Source organism: Microtus pennsylvanicus, chromosome 16 (genome assembly GCF_037038515.1).
Source record: "Microtus pennsylvanicus isolate mMicPen1 chromosome 16, mMicPen1.hap1, whole genome shotgun sequence".
Classification (NCBI taxonomy): domain Eukaryota; kingdom Metazoa; phylum Chordata; class Mammalia; order Rodentia; family Cricetidae; genus Microtus; species Microtus pennsylvanicus.
Genome location: NC_134594.1, coordinates 46,276,532 through 46,292,958, shown reverse-complemented (window position 1 = coordinate 46,292,958; position 16,427 = coordinate 46,276,532). Strand labels below are relative to the sequence as shown.

Here is a 16,427-nt window from a genome sequence, read left to right as displayed (position 1 = left end):
AAAGTCACATTGAGAGCTAGTTCTTATCTCTGTTTACTTGAACAAGAGAACCTGTATTTATCTTACCTTTTCTCCTTAAACTTAAAAGCAGTCTCAATGATAGAAAGAAAACAGGAATAATAAGAAACAAGGAATAATAAAAAATAAGAAAATCAAGTGTCAAATCTATTACTGTGTCTGTAAGTCAAATTCATAGGGCATCTGAATTGTATTTTGCACTTGGACATAAAAATATGTTCATCTAGTAAAGTTGCCAAAAATCTCAAGAAGGCAGTGTATGGAAAAGATGCTTAAAATAGTATGTGAGACAGGATCTTAACCACATTTTCTGTATTGTGTTGGTTTGAAAGAAAATGGCCCTCAAAGGGAGTGGCACTATTAGGAGGTGTGGCTTTGTTGGAGTGGATGTGGCCTTATGGGAGGAAGTGTGTCACTGTGTGGGTGGGCTTTGAGGTCTCTTATGCTCAAGTTATGCCCAGTGTCACAGTTCAGCTGCTGTTGCCTGTGTGTTAAGATGTAGAACACTCAACCCCTTCTCCAGCACCAAGTCTGCCTGCATGCAGTCATACTTCCCACCATGATGATCATGACTGAACCTCTGAAACTGTAAGTCACCCAACTAAATGTTGTCCTTTGTAAACGTTGCTGGGGTCATGGTGTCTCTTCACAGCAACTGGAGCCTTAACTTAGACACATACATTGCCTCTTTCCCCTTTGATCACACCACCAGATCCCTTAGAGATTAATTCCTTCCTCCACTCAGCGAGGCATTGATTTGTTTGTGAAGGTCTTTCCATTTTTGTGAGCCTATGCTCCTGTACTGAAAGCACTCGTGAGAAAATTCTCTAACATGCTTGTGTTTCACTTGAAAACAACATTTATTCATTAGGTGCTCGTTATTAATTTCAGAGTCTGTCTCGCATGTACAAGAGAAGTCATTTATTCGGCACGGGCAGGCTCACATCCCTTATAAAATGAGGTATGGTATTAATTTATTAACCACACAGCAGAACATCAAATGTTAAGCACAGGAGAGCAGCGATCGTGATGGATTATGAGAATCGTTGCGTGGTAAGTATCTGAGCATAGAGCTAACATTAGGAAAGAATCTGTCCTGGAAACAAAGAAAAACAGCCCTGCTGCATAACTTATCATCTGTTCTGGATCCTTACAATTCACACAAACGGCAGACGGCAGTAACACTGCGGCACCACCGCTCTGGGCTCGCAGCTGGCTGCCCATCTGATTATTTATTTTTCTGTAGTGCAAAGCTTGAACTTTGTGTATGTTACAACCACACTTAGGTTGGGTAGCATACACCTAGCCTTCAGAGGGATGTCTGCCTGTGCCATTCAGTGATGTCCTCCACACACCTAGACCAGCGTCCGGGACATTAACATTGTAAATATGTTGCATGGATGGTCTAGATTTCATTTTCTGCCTTAAATAAATGAGAATGTGTGTGTGCATGTGTATATGTGTGTATGTGTGCATGCGTGCATGCGTGTGTGTGCATGCATGTGTGTGCGTGTGTACGCGCGTGTGTGCATGCACATGTATATGTGTGCGTATGTATGTGTGTGCACGTGTGTGTATGCATGTGCGTGTGTGTGCATGCATGTGTGTGCATGTATACGCGTGTCTGTGTGCATGCACATGTATATTGTGCATGTGTATATGTGTGTGTGTGTAGGTGTGTGTGTAGGTGTGTGTGTATGTGTGTGTGTGTGTGTGTGTGTGGTGTGTGTGTGGTGTGTGTGTGTGTGTGTGTGTAGGTTACAGGTCTACATCAGATGTTTCCTTCGGTTGCTCTCCACCTTATGTTTTTGAGACAATGTCTCTCACTGAACTGGCAGCCAGCCAGCTCTCAGGATCCTCTTTGCACAGATAGCTCCAGATAAGGTTATAGACCCTGAACTGGCAATTAGATTGTTCGTCAGTGAAAAACAACCAAGTAAATAAGACAAAATCGAAGATAACCGATGGCTCTTTGATTCTACTGTGAAGAGTACTTAAAAATGGAGGCTGCCGGTTGTCATGGTGTACACCAGAAAGGAAAGTATGCTAAGGAGACAGAGGCAGGGGGATCGTCACAACTGGAGGCTCAGGAAGATTTTCACCTTGGATCAGCAGGATGGCTTGCCTGCCAGGTTATTTGCAGCCAAACGCGAAAATCTGAGTTGGATCCCTGGAACCCACAGGGTGAAAGAAAAGAATTGTGTTTTGCCACTTTTTCTCTGACCTCCACATATGGCCATATACACACCATAGCACAACCCCCATGTGCGCGCGCGCGCACACACACACACACACACACACACACACACACACACACACTGTAAAAACTGATTCTAGCAGAATGAAAACATCTATGTGTAAGTTATAAATAGAATACAAATACCCGAGAGAGGAGCTATTAATAAACCTGCTTCTTGTGTTTATTCCTCTTAAAACTCAAAGCAGAGTGGTCGGCTTCTTGCCCACATCAAAGCAAGCCAGTGGACTGAGAAGGAGAGCAATGACGGCTCCAGTCAGCATCTCTCGCCTCATGCCTGAACGCAGTCTTTGAAGGAGCAACAAACAGAGAAAAGCAGAAACAGAACAGGAAGAGAAAGCCACAAGCGTGGACAACCACGACAAAGTCACATCCACTTCCAGTTTTCCTCAAACCATTTCTGTTCCCAGAAGAGCACGGTACGTCTGCGCTCTGGGCTCAGTGCGTGGGTCTTGGTTGTGTCAAAGCAGATCAGTGAGTGATCTCTCCTTTTTTTTTTTTTACAAAGCAGGAACCCCCAATACAAATTACACAAGCTTTCAAATAGCATGCATGGTACAAAGAAGGGATGGATTAGAAAGGATGAAAGCAAGAGAGCGGTGTCCTTTAAAGATGCGTGAGCATTTCGGGAAGCTCTGATCATGTGTGCACTCATTGAGACTCAACATTTTTACACTGTAAAACAATCTCACCCCGGCCTGGTTCTGTAAGAACTCAGGCCCCAAAGGAAGAGTTATAATCAAGGGTTACAGAGATGAGGTTGAAAAATCCCTATTGTAAACAGACTGGTCTCCACCCTGGAAAAGAAATGAATAAAGTCAGAGACAAAGAAGGAGAGAAAAATTCATCTTCACACAGGTTGCGAGAGGCTGAGCGTGCTGAAAGGAAATGGGAGGAAGGGACAGACAGGCCTGAGCATGCTCTGTCACAGAGAGGATTTTAGACCAAGTTTTGTTCCTTATTATCAGCGGAATTCCTGTGCCATTCCTTGGGAGGTTGCAGTAAGAAATCAATTGCTTTCCAATTATTCCTGGTGTCATTTATTCATTTATTACACAAATATTTACAGACAGAGATCATGTCTCAGGACTGTTTATTACTACCAGCTTTGGTAGGAATGGGCTTTATGGCGAGAGAAAGGTTACGAAAACATAAGGACTCCAGAACAGGACAGCCATGTTTGCACATGACAACGTCTGTTCTTTAAGAACTTCTGCGTAGAAGGCACGCGATATGGCCATTAGAGAAAAAAATATGCAGAGCCCATAAAGTCAGAAGTAGCAATCCCACTTCCGGGTACATGGCCAATGAAAATAAAATCAGTTTGCCAAAGACACAGCTGCCCTGTTCTTTTCATCATGGCCTTATTCTTAGTAAGTGGGATTTGGGAGGGACCAAGGCCCTGCCAGCAAACAGGAAAGGAAACCACCATACAGGTACACACAGGCTAGTTAGCTTTTCCATTACTTCTGTGGTTGGGATTAATGAGTCCTGGCCTTCAGCTGCTCTTCCCTGCTAGAACCTTCTAACTGAAGTTACTAGAAGCTGTGCCTAGCTTAGAGGATCAGAGGATGGGATTTTCACCTGTTGGCCATTGACTGCAGGGTATTTAAGCCTCCATGGTGCTAATAAAGATGGGCTTTGGGTACCAGTGTTTGAAGGTCTGTGTGTCGGTCTATCTCTGCGTCTGTATTCTCAACCTCCAGCCCCTCACCTGAAGCTCGCAAACTGGGATCTAGCGCATAGAGCGCAGACGGGGGCCGCAGTTGCGCGGCATCTGTAACATGGACATCCTGGAGGACATACTGCTAAGTGAAAAAAAAAAGCCATATATAAAAAAGACCAACACTCCCTGGCCTCACAGTGGAAGTCAAACGAAAAGGTCAATTTCACAGCAGCTGAGACCAGGATGCCAGAGGCTAAGGGTGAGGGAAAAAGAAGTACCTATTTAAAGGGTATCTTGTTTCACCCAGACAGGATGAAATTTCTGAATATCTACTGTACAAGCTGGTGACTATAATTGATAATCATGGGAGAATCGTAATTGTGCCAACTACGAAAGACTAGAAGTATTAGAGGTGGGAGGAGTCACTAGCTTGATGCCAGCACTTCACAGGGGATGCAGACATTGAAAACCTTCCAGTACTCCGGATGCACACAGCGACGTCTCCGTTTCTCCATGTGAACTTCTGGAACACAGTGGCGCAGTGGAGACTGCCCGTTCCCTGGACGACTTTTTCCCACAGTTAGCAATAACACTGCTCCATCCTCTAAAGGTTAAAACAAAATGTTACCAGCCCTCCTGGATCGCTCACGATTTGTGATTAAGTGCAACTGAATTCCAAATGCTGTTTGCCTGAGAAATGTCCTTCACCCAGACGCACAACCAGCGAACCTGCCAACAACAGTAACCCAAGGCTGCTTCCATTACAAATGTGGTCTTTGCTCTAAAAAAATTAAATAAATCCGCCTGATGTGTTCCTAGATAATGACCCACATAGAGCACTCGCTGTGATGGGCAATGGCATTTGCTGTGTAGCCAGGAAGGAGGCACAGCGCTGACCGTGACCTACAGGGACATCTCTTCTGTGGACAGAACGCCTAACAGCTCATTCTTCAAGCTCTTCCGGGGAGGGGCGTCTCAATGATGAGTGTGCCGTCTTTTAAAAACAACTTGCTAAATGCTAAGATCCTACCTCCTGATTGTGGCTGGCTTACATATTGTTGGCAATGTTACTGCCCTAAGGGCCTGAGAATGACAGCTGAGGTTCTTGGTTAAGATGAATTTTGAAAACGCAGAGATAAGCAGACTAATTTCCTACTAAAGTATGTTTCTCTGATCTTTGAAATGTTAAGGGCTCCACGTCAGTGAATTATTTTGAGCGAGGAAAGTTTTCCCTTGTAAAGAGCACGGGGTAAACAATGCAGCCCCAAGCCGGAGGGAGCGCCCCCTGCAGGCAGGGAGGGTGACTGTGTGGCGGAGCTGGGTGAGAGGGCGGACCAAGTGCACCGCATTTCCTCCGCAGACCATGGCTGGCTCGTCGCATCTGTGGTCGTCACAAATGAGACAATGTACAACTAGCTTGGCATCTGGCTGCCACTGTAGAGTGTCCTCTTGAAGGCTAACCGGCTGCACACACGTGCAACGCACTATTAAAGTAAAAATGCCTTCTGTCCATTTCTCAGCGCCGATAAAATAATGGGAATGAAACAAAAACTTTGGCTTGGCTTGGCTTGGCTTGTAGCCTTATTTGGGGGACTGAATATCTATAATTATTTCCAATGTTATTTGAAATCTTACATCTTATATCCAAACATTCCAAACATTATTTTGGTGACAACAGACATAGGAAGGGGAACGTAATGTCTGAAATATTTATTTCTAGAAAACCCAGACCACTGGGTTCTTTGGAAGATAAACAGTTACTGCGTTTGGGAAATAAAAAGAATCCCAACACGGGATGATTCGCATTATTATGAAACTGGGCTCTCTAAAGATCCCAAGATCTCGGTGAGCAGAGGTGGAACTCATCCTGGTCTTGGCTAACAAGCAGCAGCCCGGTTCAGACACACAGTGGTGGCCTCTGGGCTGCTCGGGTGAAGCTGTCCCCAGATCACATACCTGTAACAGAGTCAATGGAGAAGAGTGACGGCAAGTCTCCGGGGATGAGTTCATAGGTCACGGTCCCGTACATCCCAGAGTCCCTGTCACTGGCAAGCACGCTGATGATCTCAGTGCCTGGTGGGGTCTGGCCACTGATGCTTGTCACATAGGTCGACGGGTTAAAGACAGGCAGGTTGTCGTTCACATCCTCCACCTCCACCCGGACGAAAGCTTGAGCGCTGAGTCCACCCTGTGAGATGAACAAGCAGCGATTACAACTGGGCATCTGTGGATGCTGGGACCCAAGGTAAGTCAGAACAAGCCCCAAACAGACTTGAAACAGCAAAGTGGTGGTAGGGGGCGTGGCAATGTGACTGTGTGTGATACTGAGATAAAATAACTAAAAAATGGCCCTAAAACACACTTCTGAAGCAATAGAGCATGCATATTTCTATAAATAAATCTTGGTTGTGCTCTTGGATTATGAATTCCTATTGTTATAGTAAAAAACATGTCATTAGGAAATGGTTTGAGGAATGGCAGCATTGAAGGGAGCTGGAGTTGTATTATCTGGGGAAAATGCTTCTCAAACAGGTGAAAAAAATCAAATACAAAGACTCCAAAACAAGAGTGTAGTGTCCGAGTTGGTCTGTTCAGGGACAGAAAGAAGGCACAGGCCTGGTGCTAGAGGCTGGAGCTGGCTATGGAGGTCACTGGGGTCGGCAGGTGACCAGGGCACTTCACCATTACAGAGTTCTGACGCAGAGTTGGCTCGGTTCAACTTTAGTTTCACCTGCTGGATGAGGTGCTCAGAACAGACAGAGAGTATTGAGGGCCGAAGCAGGGAGCAGCTGGGAGGCTGCGCAGTCACCAGGTTTGGAATGGACAGTGACCCTTGCCGAGGAAAGAGACAGCAAAGCAGCTTGTCCTTCAGCAATGGGGTCTGACTTCCAAGTTCTGGAGGGTGAGGAAGAGGCTTGGAAATGGCCTGGAACATTTGGGGCCATGTGAGATCTGGCTAGCTAACAGCTCCAAAAGAGGTAGACCATCCCCAATCTTTGTTGGGTAGGACCAGACCCTTATTGGCTTCAGTATGGTTTCCTTGAGTCGTAGAACCTGAAGAGATCAAGATGCCACTCCGCGGAAGGCTCCATTCCCTACTGGCTGGTTTCCACAGGACTGAAAGGCATTAGTCACATGACCAGAGAAGAGAAGCAAGCATTGGTCTTAAGCAGCTGTGAGCTCTGTGGAGCGCAGTAACAGCTGTCTGAAGACATGCCCACTCATGCAGCCATGACATGGACGGATTGGGAGAGTAGCTAACCACCTTCGGATCGCATTTGAAGGGGCGATCCACAAGTTGAAACCCAGACCTGGCACCATTACTGGAGCCAAGAACCTGAGCAAAGTAGCCTATAGGCTCTAGCGGAGAAACTGCTACTACTATTTGTGAAATTAGCACAGCATTAAACTGGCTCCTTATGACTTATTGCTACCACCATAGATGAGTGCATCGCAGGCCTCCTCAGAGAAGATCACGGCGTAGAAACTCAGAGACTGCAAATGCTCAAGTCTCCTCTCAAGGCATCTGTATCGACCCCTCCTCCCAAGGCTCAGAGCTGCCTGGAGAGGAGCAGGCAGAGAGGAGACAGTCTGAGTCAGAGGCAGTGGGTGACTACAAGATGGAGACTTACAGGCACCACTGAACAGTTCCACGTATAAACTCATGGAGGCTGTGACAGTGCCACAAATCCTTTGTGAGCTCAAGCCAGGTAAGATTCCAGCGTGGAGAGCCGAGGGGCGTGAAGTCCAGCTAAGGAGCTATTGTAATCCAGAGCTTCTGGGAGAGGGAGAGTCAGCCTTGTGAAGGTCCAGACACCGGTAGGGGGACCATGCGTAGAAGAGCTGCACTTAATGGTTTGGGGGCTTGTTTGGTTTTTTTCAGAAGACACAGATTTGTGTGAATAGAGAAGGGAGAGAAAGGAGGCAGATCTGGGAGGAGCTGGGTGGTAAATATGATCAGAATATATCACACAAAATTCTCAAAGGACCAATAAAGATGGCAGGAGAAGCAGTTTCTTCTCCCTGCAGTCATGTGGCTTGCTTTCTGAAATGTCCTGGTTTTCAGAAAGGTTGTACAGTCCATAAAGCCCTGGGAAGCACATCCCAGACTGTGTAGTTCTTGCTGGCTCCGCCTAAAGCAGAGAGGAGGGAGCAGACACAATGGAAGGACAGCATCTCCTTGGTTCTCCCTGTTCTGAAGGAAAGCATCTGTTCTTGCTTCCCGGCCTCATTTCCACATCTATCTGGCACATCTTGAGACTCTCGGTCCTGACAAAAGTCCTTGGTAAGTCACAGCAGTGCGGGGAGAGGACGTTTCTCTCATTTGCGCCCCCCTCCTCTTTTTCTTCTTTTTGCTGCCTGGCTCTGCTCTGGGGGAAGGCATCACGAAGAATGGAAAAAGGAAGGTCAGCTAAGCAGGCTTGGAAAGAAAAATGGGCTATGCAGACACTCAGAACACATGTGGAGGGGACAGGCCGAGGAAGACAACAGAACTGATAAGCTAATCATGAATCCAGAAACAGCGCTCACCGCTGTCCTGTGTATGCTGTCCTTGGGGGATTGAATAGTTAAAGATACAATGTGATTTCCCGTGGTCTGGGTCTAATAAAGTGCCAGAGTCCAACCAGTTGCATTTAGAACTAAAAAAACAGTAGCTGGCTAGGACCACAATGAGAACAATACGAATTTACCCACCTAGCTGTGTGCTGATACAGAAAGCCAGCTAACCCGCGCAGTCCAGAGAGAGGTGGGGAGAGGGGACGGCAGGCTGGCTAGGAGCGTACAGAAAATACACTTGACATCTGGCATGGAGCATGCTGCGACTCACAATGGCCTGCCTTCTCAGCTTTGCTTGCCCTGTTTTCTTTCCTAGTTTATTTCTCCTTTGGCTTATGCAGCAACTTAGGTTGAAAGAAGGACCGAGAAAGCCAAACAATGAAAAGAGAGAAGACAACACAAAGGAAATCCAACAGTCACCCCTCCATAACAAACACCTTCATTAGGCGAGGATCCTGATATGGGGAGCCTGTGAAAACAATTGGACGCTAGCTGGTCAATAGAGGGCTTACATGTACTGTCACAGACAAGGGGCCTTCTGCAGGCTGAGGACGAGCTAGCGGCGTCTCTTGTGTATAGACCCATTGAGCACCTGCTGAATGCATCAGGTGAGGGGATTTCTTCCTATAATAACCAACTCCAAATGCTTTGAGTTTGCTTTACATCGATTGCTCCCTAGGTTGTTACAGTCTCACTTTTTAAGGTTCCTATGGCTTTCCTCCTACAGCGATAAGAAATTAAGGCACAGAACAGCCCAGGGGACCAGTTCGAGGTACCAAAGACTGTGAACAGCAGGTCTAACCTGGAACAAAACTTCGCTTGTCCTCTGAGCCTTTGATGATTTCTTGTAAACGTCTTGTTTCAAAATTCTGCTGTGCTATAAGCCCCTCTTCCACGGAGACACACTTAGAGACTGAAGTAGCCCCAGTGCCTGTCACCGGCTCCATCACAGGGAAGAAGAGGAAGACAGGCTGCCAGTTTTAAGGAACGTGGTCCAGGATGCAGGTTCTATAGCAGCTTTCCTGTCTCACAGTGTAACGACAGAGAGCCCAAAGTGCGGGCATAAAGCTCTATCCACCCCATTTGCAAGGCCAGAACTGCAGAGAGGCAGCCCGATCCTAGACTAAGCTAACTCTTCTGGAAAGCATGTTATGTGTGCTCCGGCATCTGTGATTTTACAGGCCTGCCACTGACATGAAGGACATAATACAGACAGGGCATTTACAATACTTCATAACTGTCAGCTATAAAGTCCACCACAAAACTTTCTTGAAGAGAAAATATCTATTCTATGTCTATCCACCCCACATAGAGGGGGCAACTACAGGTCAAAGGAAGGATTCCACCAACAAAGAATTCCAGCTAGCTTGGTGAACCAGTAGATTCACTGGGATCACAGAGAGGAGCAGGGTAGCTGGGGCAGCTGCATCCCTGAAGCAGCATACCATTGCGTGATTGACAGCTCACGAAAGCTGGTATCACTTGAGTCCTCTCCCCAGCCTGCTCACATGACTCAAGACCGTGGGGCTTGCTGGAGATCCTTAGGCCACTGGGGTGTGTTTTTGAATGGAGATTGTAGGATGCTGGCTTATTTCTCTGTGTTTCCCCTAGCATGAGGTGATGTGCCACCATGAGCTTCTGCCATGAGTGTTTCATCTTTCCAGGAGTCCACAGAAGAGGGCTTGCTCTAACAGACTTCAACCTCCAAACCATGAACTAAAATAAATCTTCTCTCTTTAAAAGCTAAGAATCTTTGATGTTTTGTTGCAGTGAAGGAAAGCTCAGTATCAAAGGGAGGGCATGAAGACAACAGGCTAAGTTGGGTACAAAACTGATTGGGAAAGCTGGGCGGTGGTGGCGCACGCCTTTAATCCCAGCACTCGGGAGGTGAGGCAGGCGGATCTCTGTGAGTTCGAGACCAGCCTGGTCTACAAGAGCTAGTTCCAGGACAGGCTCCAAAACCACAGAGAAACCCTGTCTCAAAAAAAAAAAAAACTGATTGGGAGTTTGAAACAGGACTGTGACAAACGGGACTATCTGCACTACATTTGTGAGGGCCAAAGTTACATTTTAATTATTGTTCCTAAGAGATCCATAAAACAAAAAATGCTTCGAACTTGTAAGTCCCTTACCCAAGGATAAAAACTCCCTGAAATGTTGGAGTTTATCATTTATGTAAGATAACAAACCACATGGTTTTGCTCCCCTAGACAAGTTAGACCAAACTGGACTGGATGAGCTTGATCACACGCAGGCAGGAGGTACGGAGGCAGGAAGTGCATCAGGATATATCCTTGCCCTTGGTTGAGTCCGGTGGAAAATACACAGCCTTATGGTTTCTCTTTATAAGTCAAACGTGACTTGTCACCATTTTCTGGGAACCCCATTGACCAGTACATAATCCTGGCCGGTACTTTATTAAAGTTTGCTTCAAAATTTTCTTAAAAACATATGATAATGGTCTTATTCTATCCCAGTGGCTTTAACACACTCTAAAATTGACTTTCAATTGAGAAAGGAATAGAAATGACTTAGAAGTTGTAGTAATTTGAATGGGCCCCCATTGGCTAATATGTCTGAAAACTTGGTCCCCATTTGGTGGAACTGTTTGGGAAGGATTAGGAGGTGTGGCCTTGTTGGAAGAAGTGTGTCACAAAGCCCATGCCACTCCCAGGTAGTTCTCTGGCCCTGGTGTTTATGGATGGAGACATGGGCTCTCAGCTGATGATGCAGCTCCGTGTCTACCTGTGTCCATGTTCTCTACTTTCGTGATCATGGATCCTAACTTCTGAAACCAGGACTCCAAATTAAACACTTTCTTCTGTAAATTATCTTAGTCGTGGTATTTTTTTTTTCATAGCAATAGAAAAGGAACTGAGACAAAAAGACCATCGTCTTATCACCTTGGGACTGCAATTCTTACCCCTATTGAGTAGGAGGGACCCGTACCCCCAGGACTACAGGCTGTTTTCCATCAATAGGGAGACAATAAAGGAACAACCAGAGACCAACTGGAGTTTATGCAGAATTTTCTGGGTGATAGCAAATGAGTTTGAAGAGTGAAATAGTGGCTGGAATATTGATTTGCGTTAAAAGTTGAATTTGAACAGGTGGGGTGAGAAGGTGGGTGTTGATGACGGGAAAGCTTAAGCTCTCAGAGATGAGACTGAAGGAGACTGGTGTTAGGACATGTCACATTTATCTGGGAATGATTGCCCAGAGGGACCTTTTAGATTTGGCCCAAACTCCTTAGCTAGAACACTGGGTAAATGTACCATCCTCAGATAAGTCAATTAGGAATCAATGAAACAAAAGACTAGAATGAGAAGTTGGGCTGGAAAGATGGCCCAGGGGTCTCTGAAGTCACCTGCACTCATACATGCTCACGTACACGCGTGCACACACACAATTTAAAATGACAAATAACGGGACACATTTTAGGTCCCAGCTCCAACGGCGAGCTCTTATCATGAAGACACAGAGCGGTGAGAGGCTAAGCCAATTTACTCTCTAGAGTGTCTGTCAAATCCTTCCTGAAGCCCTGAGTGGGAAGATGAGGTTGAAAGCTCTTTTGTTTTCCAGACACATATTTCAGTTATAGAATTCTGGATGTAAGAAAAGTAGGGAGAGAATGATAAATGCATACCAAAGATTGAGGGCTTTGTTTGTGAAAATGTATCAGAAAAAAAGCAATACAAAGCTTAGAAGAAAGATGGTATAATTAAATTGTAGCGCTTAATTGTAGACAATAACTTGACTGCCAATCCAATTAATCGGTTCCATTATATAATTTCATAGCATCCTCTGTGTGTGAGATAAATAGCAATCATTGCAACAGCAAAAGTGGGATATTACAGATGTGGTGTCAGTGGAGAAGGGGAAGTGACCGGACTAGAAAATACATATTGACAGTCGCCACGGAGATAAATAGAGCCTGAGAGAAGATGCACAGGCCATTCAGGGTGCTGTATAAAGAAAAATCATTCTATCGATAGATAAAAACCTCCTAGGAACCACTTGCAAATAGATTTTTCAGCAATTTTCTACCAAGGACGTGCAGGCCATTTATTAGAAAGGGAAAGAATCTAAGGAAAAAAACACGGATTGTCAGAATGACTCTAAATAAGTCAAGAACCTGTTGCAAAGCTCAGTTTGTTTTAAATAAACACATTATGGCCGGAATTCCCACAGCTTGGACCTAAGATACTTTACCTGATTTAATTATCCCATGATTGCAGTCTAGATTGTTTTTAGGGGCTACTTATTTAGTCATTACCAGTTTTTATCTTCAGATGTGCCAACCTTCTTAATGACATGATTCTGAGCAGTTTATGCTGCTAGTTAACACTGCACTGTTGGTTAAAGATGTATCACTCTGCCCTATGGAAACTCTGAGCTTATCACAGAACTTCATAAAGATGATGCAGTAACACAGGACACTGGCTAACCTGACATTTGTGTATCTGCTGCACACATGTGTATCTGTATGTATTATATGTGTGTGGACACATAGGCAAGAGTTCACACACTCCATCTATAATGCTGGGGGGCGGGGTGAACCAAAGCTTTCCCTGAGATCCTGACATGTGGAAAAGAAACACAGTTTCTCTTCTAAAAGGAGGAATATGCTTGGTAATGCCAGGAAAGGCCTGGGGCTGGGCTATGGAGTAACTGCCTATATCCTGAGAAGCCAACCTTCTCCCTAAATCCCAAGACTAGGTCTCTGATGCTCTTTAGATACTATTTGTTCCTCTTGTGAGATATTGTTCAATGAGCTTCTCACTGACTTCTCCCATGTATGACAGTTTCTGCTGACTGTACCCCATTTTGCCCCTGGAAGTGTTATATGAGATGTTTTACTTCCTAATAAACTTGCTTACATGAGCCATCAGCTTGCGCAAGACCTCCTGATCCCAAACATCACTGTCTTCTTTATTTTCTCATCTCCTGTCCCTTCCACTTAGGATTCTGTCATCGAAGAAGGACAGACTGGTCCAGGGCAACCTATGTGGCTTCTTGTGTCTACACTCCAAAGCACACATAAGGAATGCTATGGGCAGATTCTGATCTAAGCAGGGTCAAGATCAGGAAAGCTGTCAGAAGTCTAATGGCTTTGAAGGCTCCTTCCAGCCATGAGACGCTAAAAGGACTTAAAAGAGATTTTGTGCTCCACACTTTTGCCCAAGATTAAATGTATCCTTCGGTGTTCATCCTGAGCCTATGGATTGGTCCTTCTAGGGGATGAATAACTAAATGACAAAAATACTTGTTTGGGACATGAGCTAAACACCTCCAAAACTAGAGAAGATCCCTGGAATAAAATTGGACTTTGGGATCCAGTTCTGGGACAGGAAGCTCATGATGCTCTCTAGGCTCAGGTGATGATTCAAGCAATGAACATCCAGTGACCTTTGGCGGGGTGTACTCATTCCCCAGTGGAGACATTGCTACCCCTACACAGACTCCTGGTTCTTTGTCTGGCCACCAAACCTAGGAAGAGGTCAAATTAACCTTGAAGGTCGGAATGGCCACCAGATGGGAGCCTGGGAGACACAAGAACTATTTTCCGGCCATTTCCATGAGAGTACAAGGGACTTGTTTATTTTTAACCAGAATACATCCTCCTGGAGCAACTTATTTACCCAGGGGACTGTGCTTGAATCCAGACTGAACGACCAAATGGCTATCTCTCTGTTTGGGCACAATCGATACCTATGGAGCTAGCAGTAGCAAATATTCAGACAACCACTGTTTCCAGACAGTTTCTCCTCTGAGAAAGAAAGATAGAATTAGATCATCCAGAACCTTTAACACAGTGTGGATCTTGGAACCCATCAAAGGCTGGTCAACATACGGCAGCTCTGCTTTCTTTGAAATCATTATCGATGTGAAATATTTGTTGATGATGAAATAACATTAGAGGGAGGTGGTGGTTCATGCAACACGGCGGGGGGAGGGGCTAACTGTTGTGCCTTGTCATCCCTCGCCATGCTTCCGTGTGCTCACTGTGGCTCACTTTTGAGAGTGTTTGGTGTTTTATACCAAAAGCTTACCCCATCCTTAGCCTTCACCAGCAGATCAAAGGTGCCTGGATCCCTTTCCCTGTCGATGTCCTGTGTCACACAAATGTGCCCATCCTGCGGGTCGATCTGGAATGCTGAGGGTGCTTCGTAGCTCTGGAAGCCATCATAAAGAGAATACTCGACTAAGCCGTAGAGCCCCGCATCTGCATCCGTGGCTGTTACCTATAAGACAGGAGGAAGGTCAGAGAGCCCACAGACACGCTGGCGATACTTTGTAAGTAATCATGACTCATGGAGCTCTGCCCAGGAGGTTAGTCCCCAAGGCTGCTCAGAAGCAGAGCCTTGGATTAGCTCTCTCCACTCCAGCTTCCCGCCTGTCCAGTCTCCAGTTTTTCTTCTCTCTCTTTGGAGAATTCTCCTTCTCACTTTCTTGGCTCACTCCAATTAAAAGACTGAGGTCTGCTGTAGGAGGACATTCCGCTCCTTCAGCCAATAGCATTTAAGATACCAGCCCACTTGGGCGTGGCCTCTTATACTGTAAATGCAGCTATAAAGCATGCACCTGCACTTTCTCCCAGCTCTCTTCTGGCTGCTAGACTCTGTTCCTGTTCATGCAGAGTACTGTTATTTAGGACACTGATTTGTAAGTTTCCCCCTAAATAAATACCCTTTATTATTCATAATTTTGAACTGGTATAGGATTATTTTGTGACTTCTGCCTTCAGAGGTCTGAGGTCCCACAAGCTTTTATTTCCTCCCTGAGTGACCTTGTCTAATCACAAGGATTTATAAGCATTCATATAGCTATAAAATCCTAGAGTTTCCCTCAACATGTCAACCCACTCTGAAAGCAACAGGTTGAACACAAACAAAAGAGCTGGATGCTCCTCCATCCCCCACTTCCCAGATGATGCTCCTCCATCCCACCCTTCCTAGACAATACTCCATCCCACACTTCCCAGATGATGCTCCTCCATCCCCCACTTCCCAGATGATGCTCCTCCATCCCACACTTCCTAGATGATGCTCCTCCATCCCACACTTCCTAGATGATGCTCCTCCATCCCACACTTCCTAGATGATGCTCCTCCATTCCAAACTTCCCAGATGATGCTCCTTCATCCCACACTTCCTAGATGATACTCCATCCCACACTTCCCAGATGATACTCCACCCCACACTCCTCAGATGATACTACAATCCACACTTCGCAGATGATACTCTTCCATCCCACACTTCCCAGATGATGCTCCTCCATCCCACACTTCCCAGATGATGCTCCTCCATCCCACACTTCCCAGATGATGCTCCTCCATCCCATACTTCCCAGATGATACTCCTCCATCCCACACTTCCCAGATGATACTCCACCCCACACTCCCCAGATGATACTCCACCCCACACTCCCCAGATGATACTACAATCCACACTTCGCAGATGATACTCTTCCATCCCACACTTCGCAGATGATACTCTTCCATCCCACACTTCCCGGATGATACTCCATCCATTCCACACTTCCTAGATGATACTCCTCCATCCTACACTTCCTAGATGATACTCTTCTGTCCCCCAAACAGATTAAATGACCAGTTCGCCACCAGCCTACCCCTACAACATAGTGGATTGAGCAGAAAACTGGAATGTGACATTAGGGGTGTTTGGGAAGCACACTTCAGTGTTTTTCACAAGAATCCAGCGTCTGGCATCTGACATGTTGGGAAAAATCCTACCTAAAACTCACAGGACAGACTTCGAGACAATGGGCTACCTGGCCACCCACATCACTGGTACCCAAGTGCAGATGAAACCCTCTTTCCTTCTTCTGTGTGTCTTCTATCTTCATATCACCTGTCTCACACTTCCTGGCAAAATAATTCATCCCTGGCAACTAGCTAACATATCT

The 16,427-nt window shown here is 45.7% G+C and overlaps 1 protein-coding gene across 1 annotated transcript in view; it reads right to left on the bottom strand.

The window, feature by feature from the left end:
- The window catches only part of Dchs2 (dachsous cadherin-related 2), a 202,184-nt gene that overhangs the window by 74,328 nt on the left and 111,429 nt on the right, over positions 1-16,427 (bottom strand). The window contains exons 2-3 of the mRNA XM_075950639.1: positions 14,552-14,743; positions 5,898-6,129 (exon numbers count right to left, since the gene is read on the bottom strand). Of these exons, the coding sequence (XP_075806754.1) occupies positions 5,898-6,129; positions 14,552-14,743 (424 nt within the window). The remainder of the gene's footprint in view (positions 1-5,897; positions 6,130-14,551; positions 14,744-16,427) is intronic.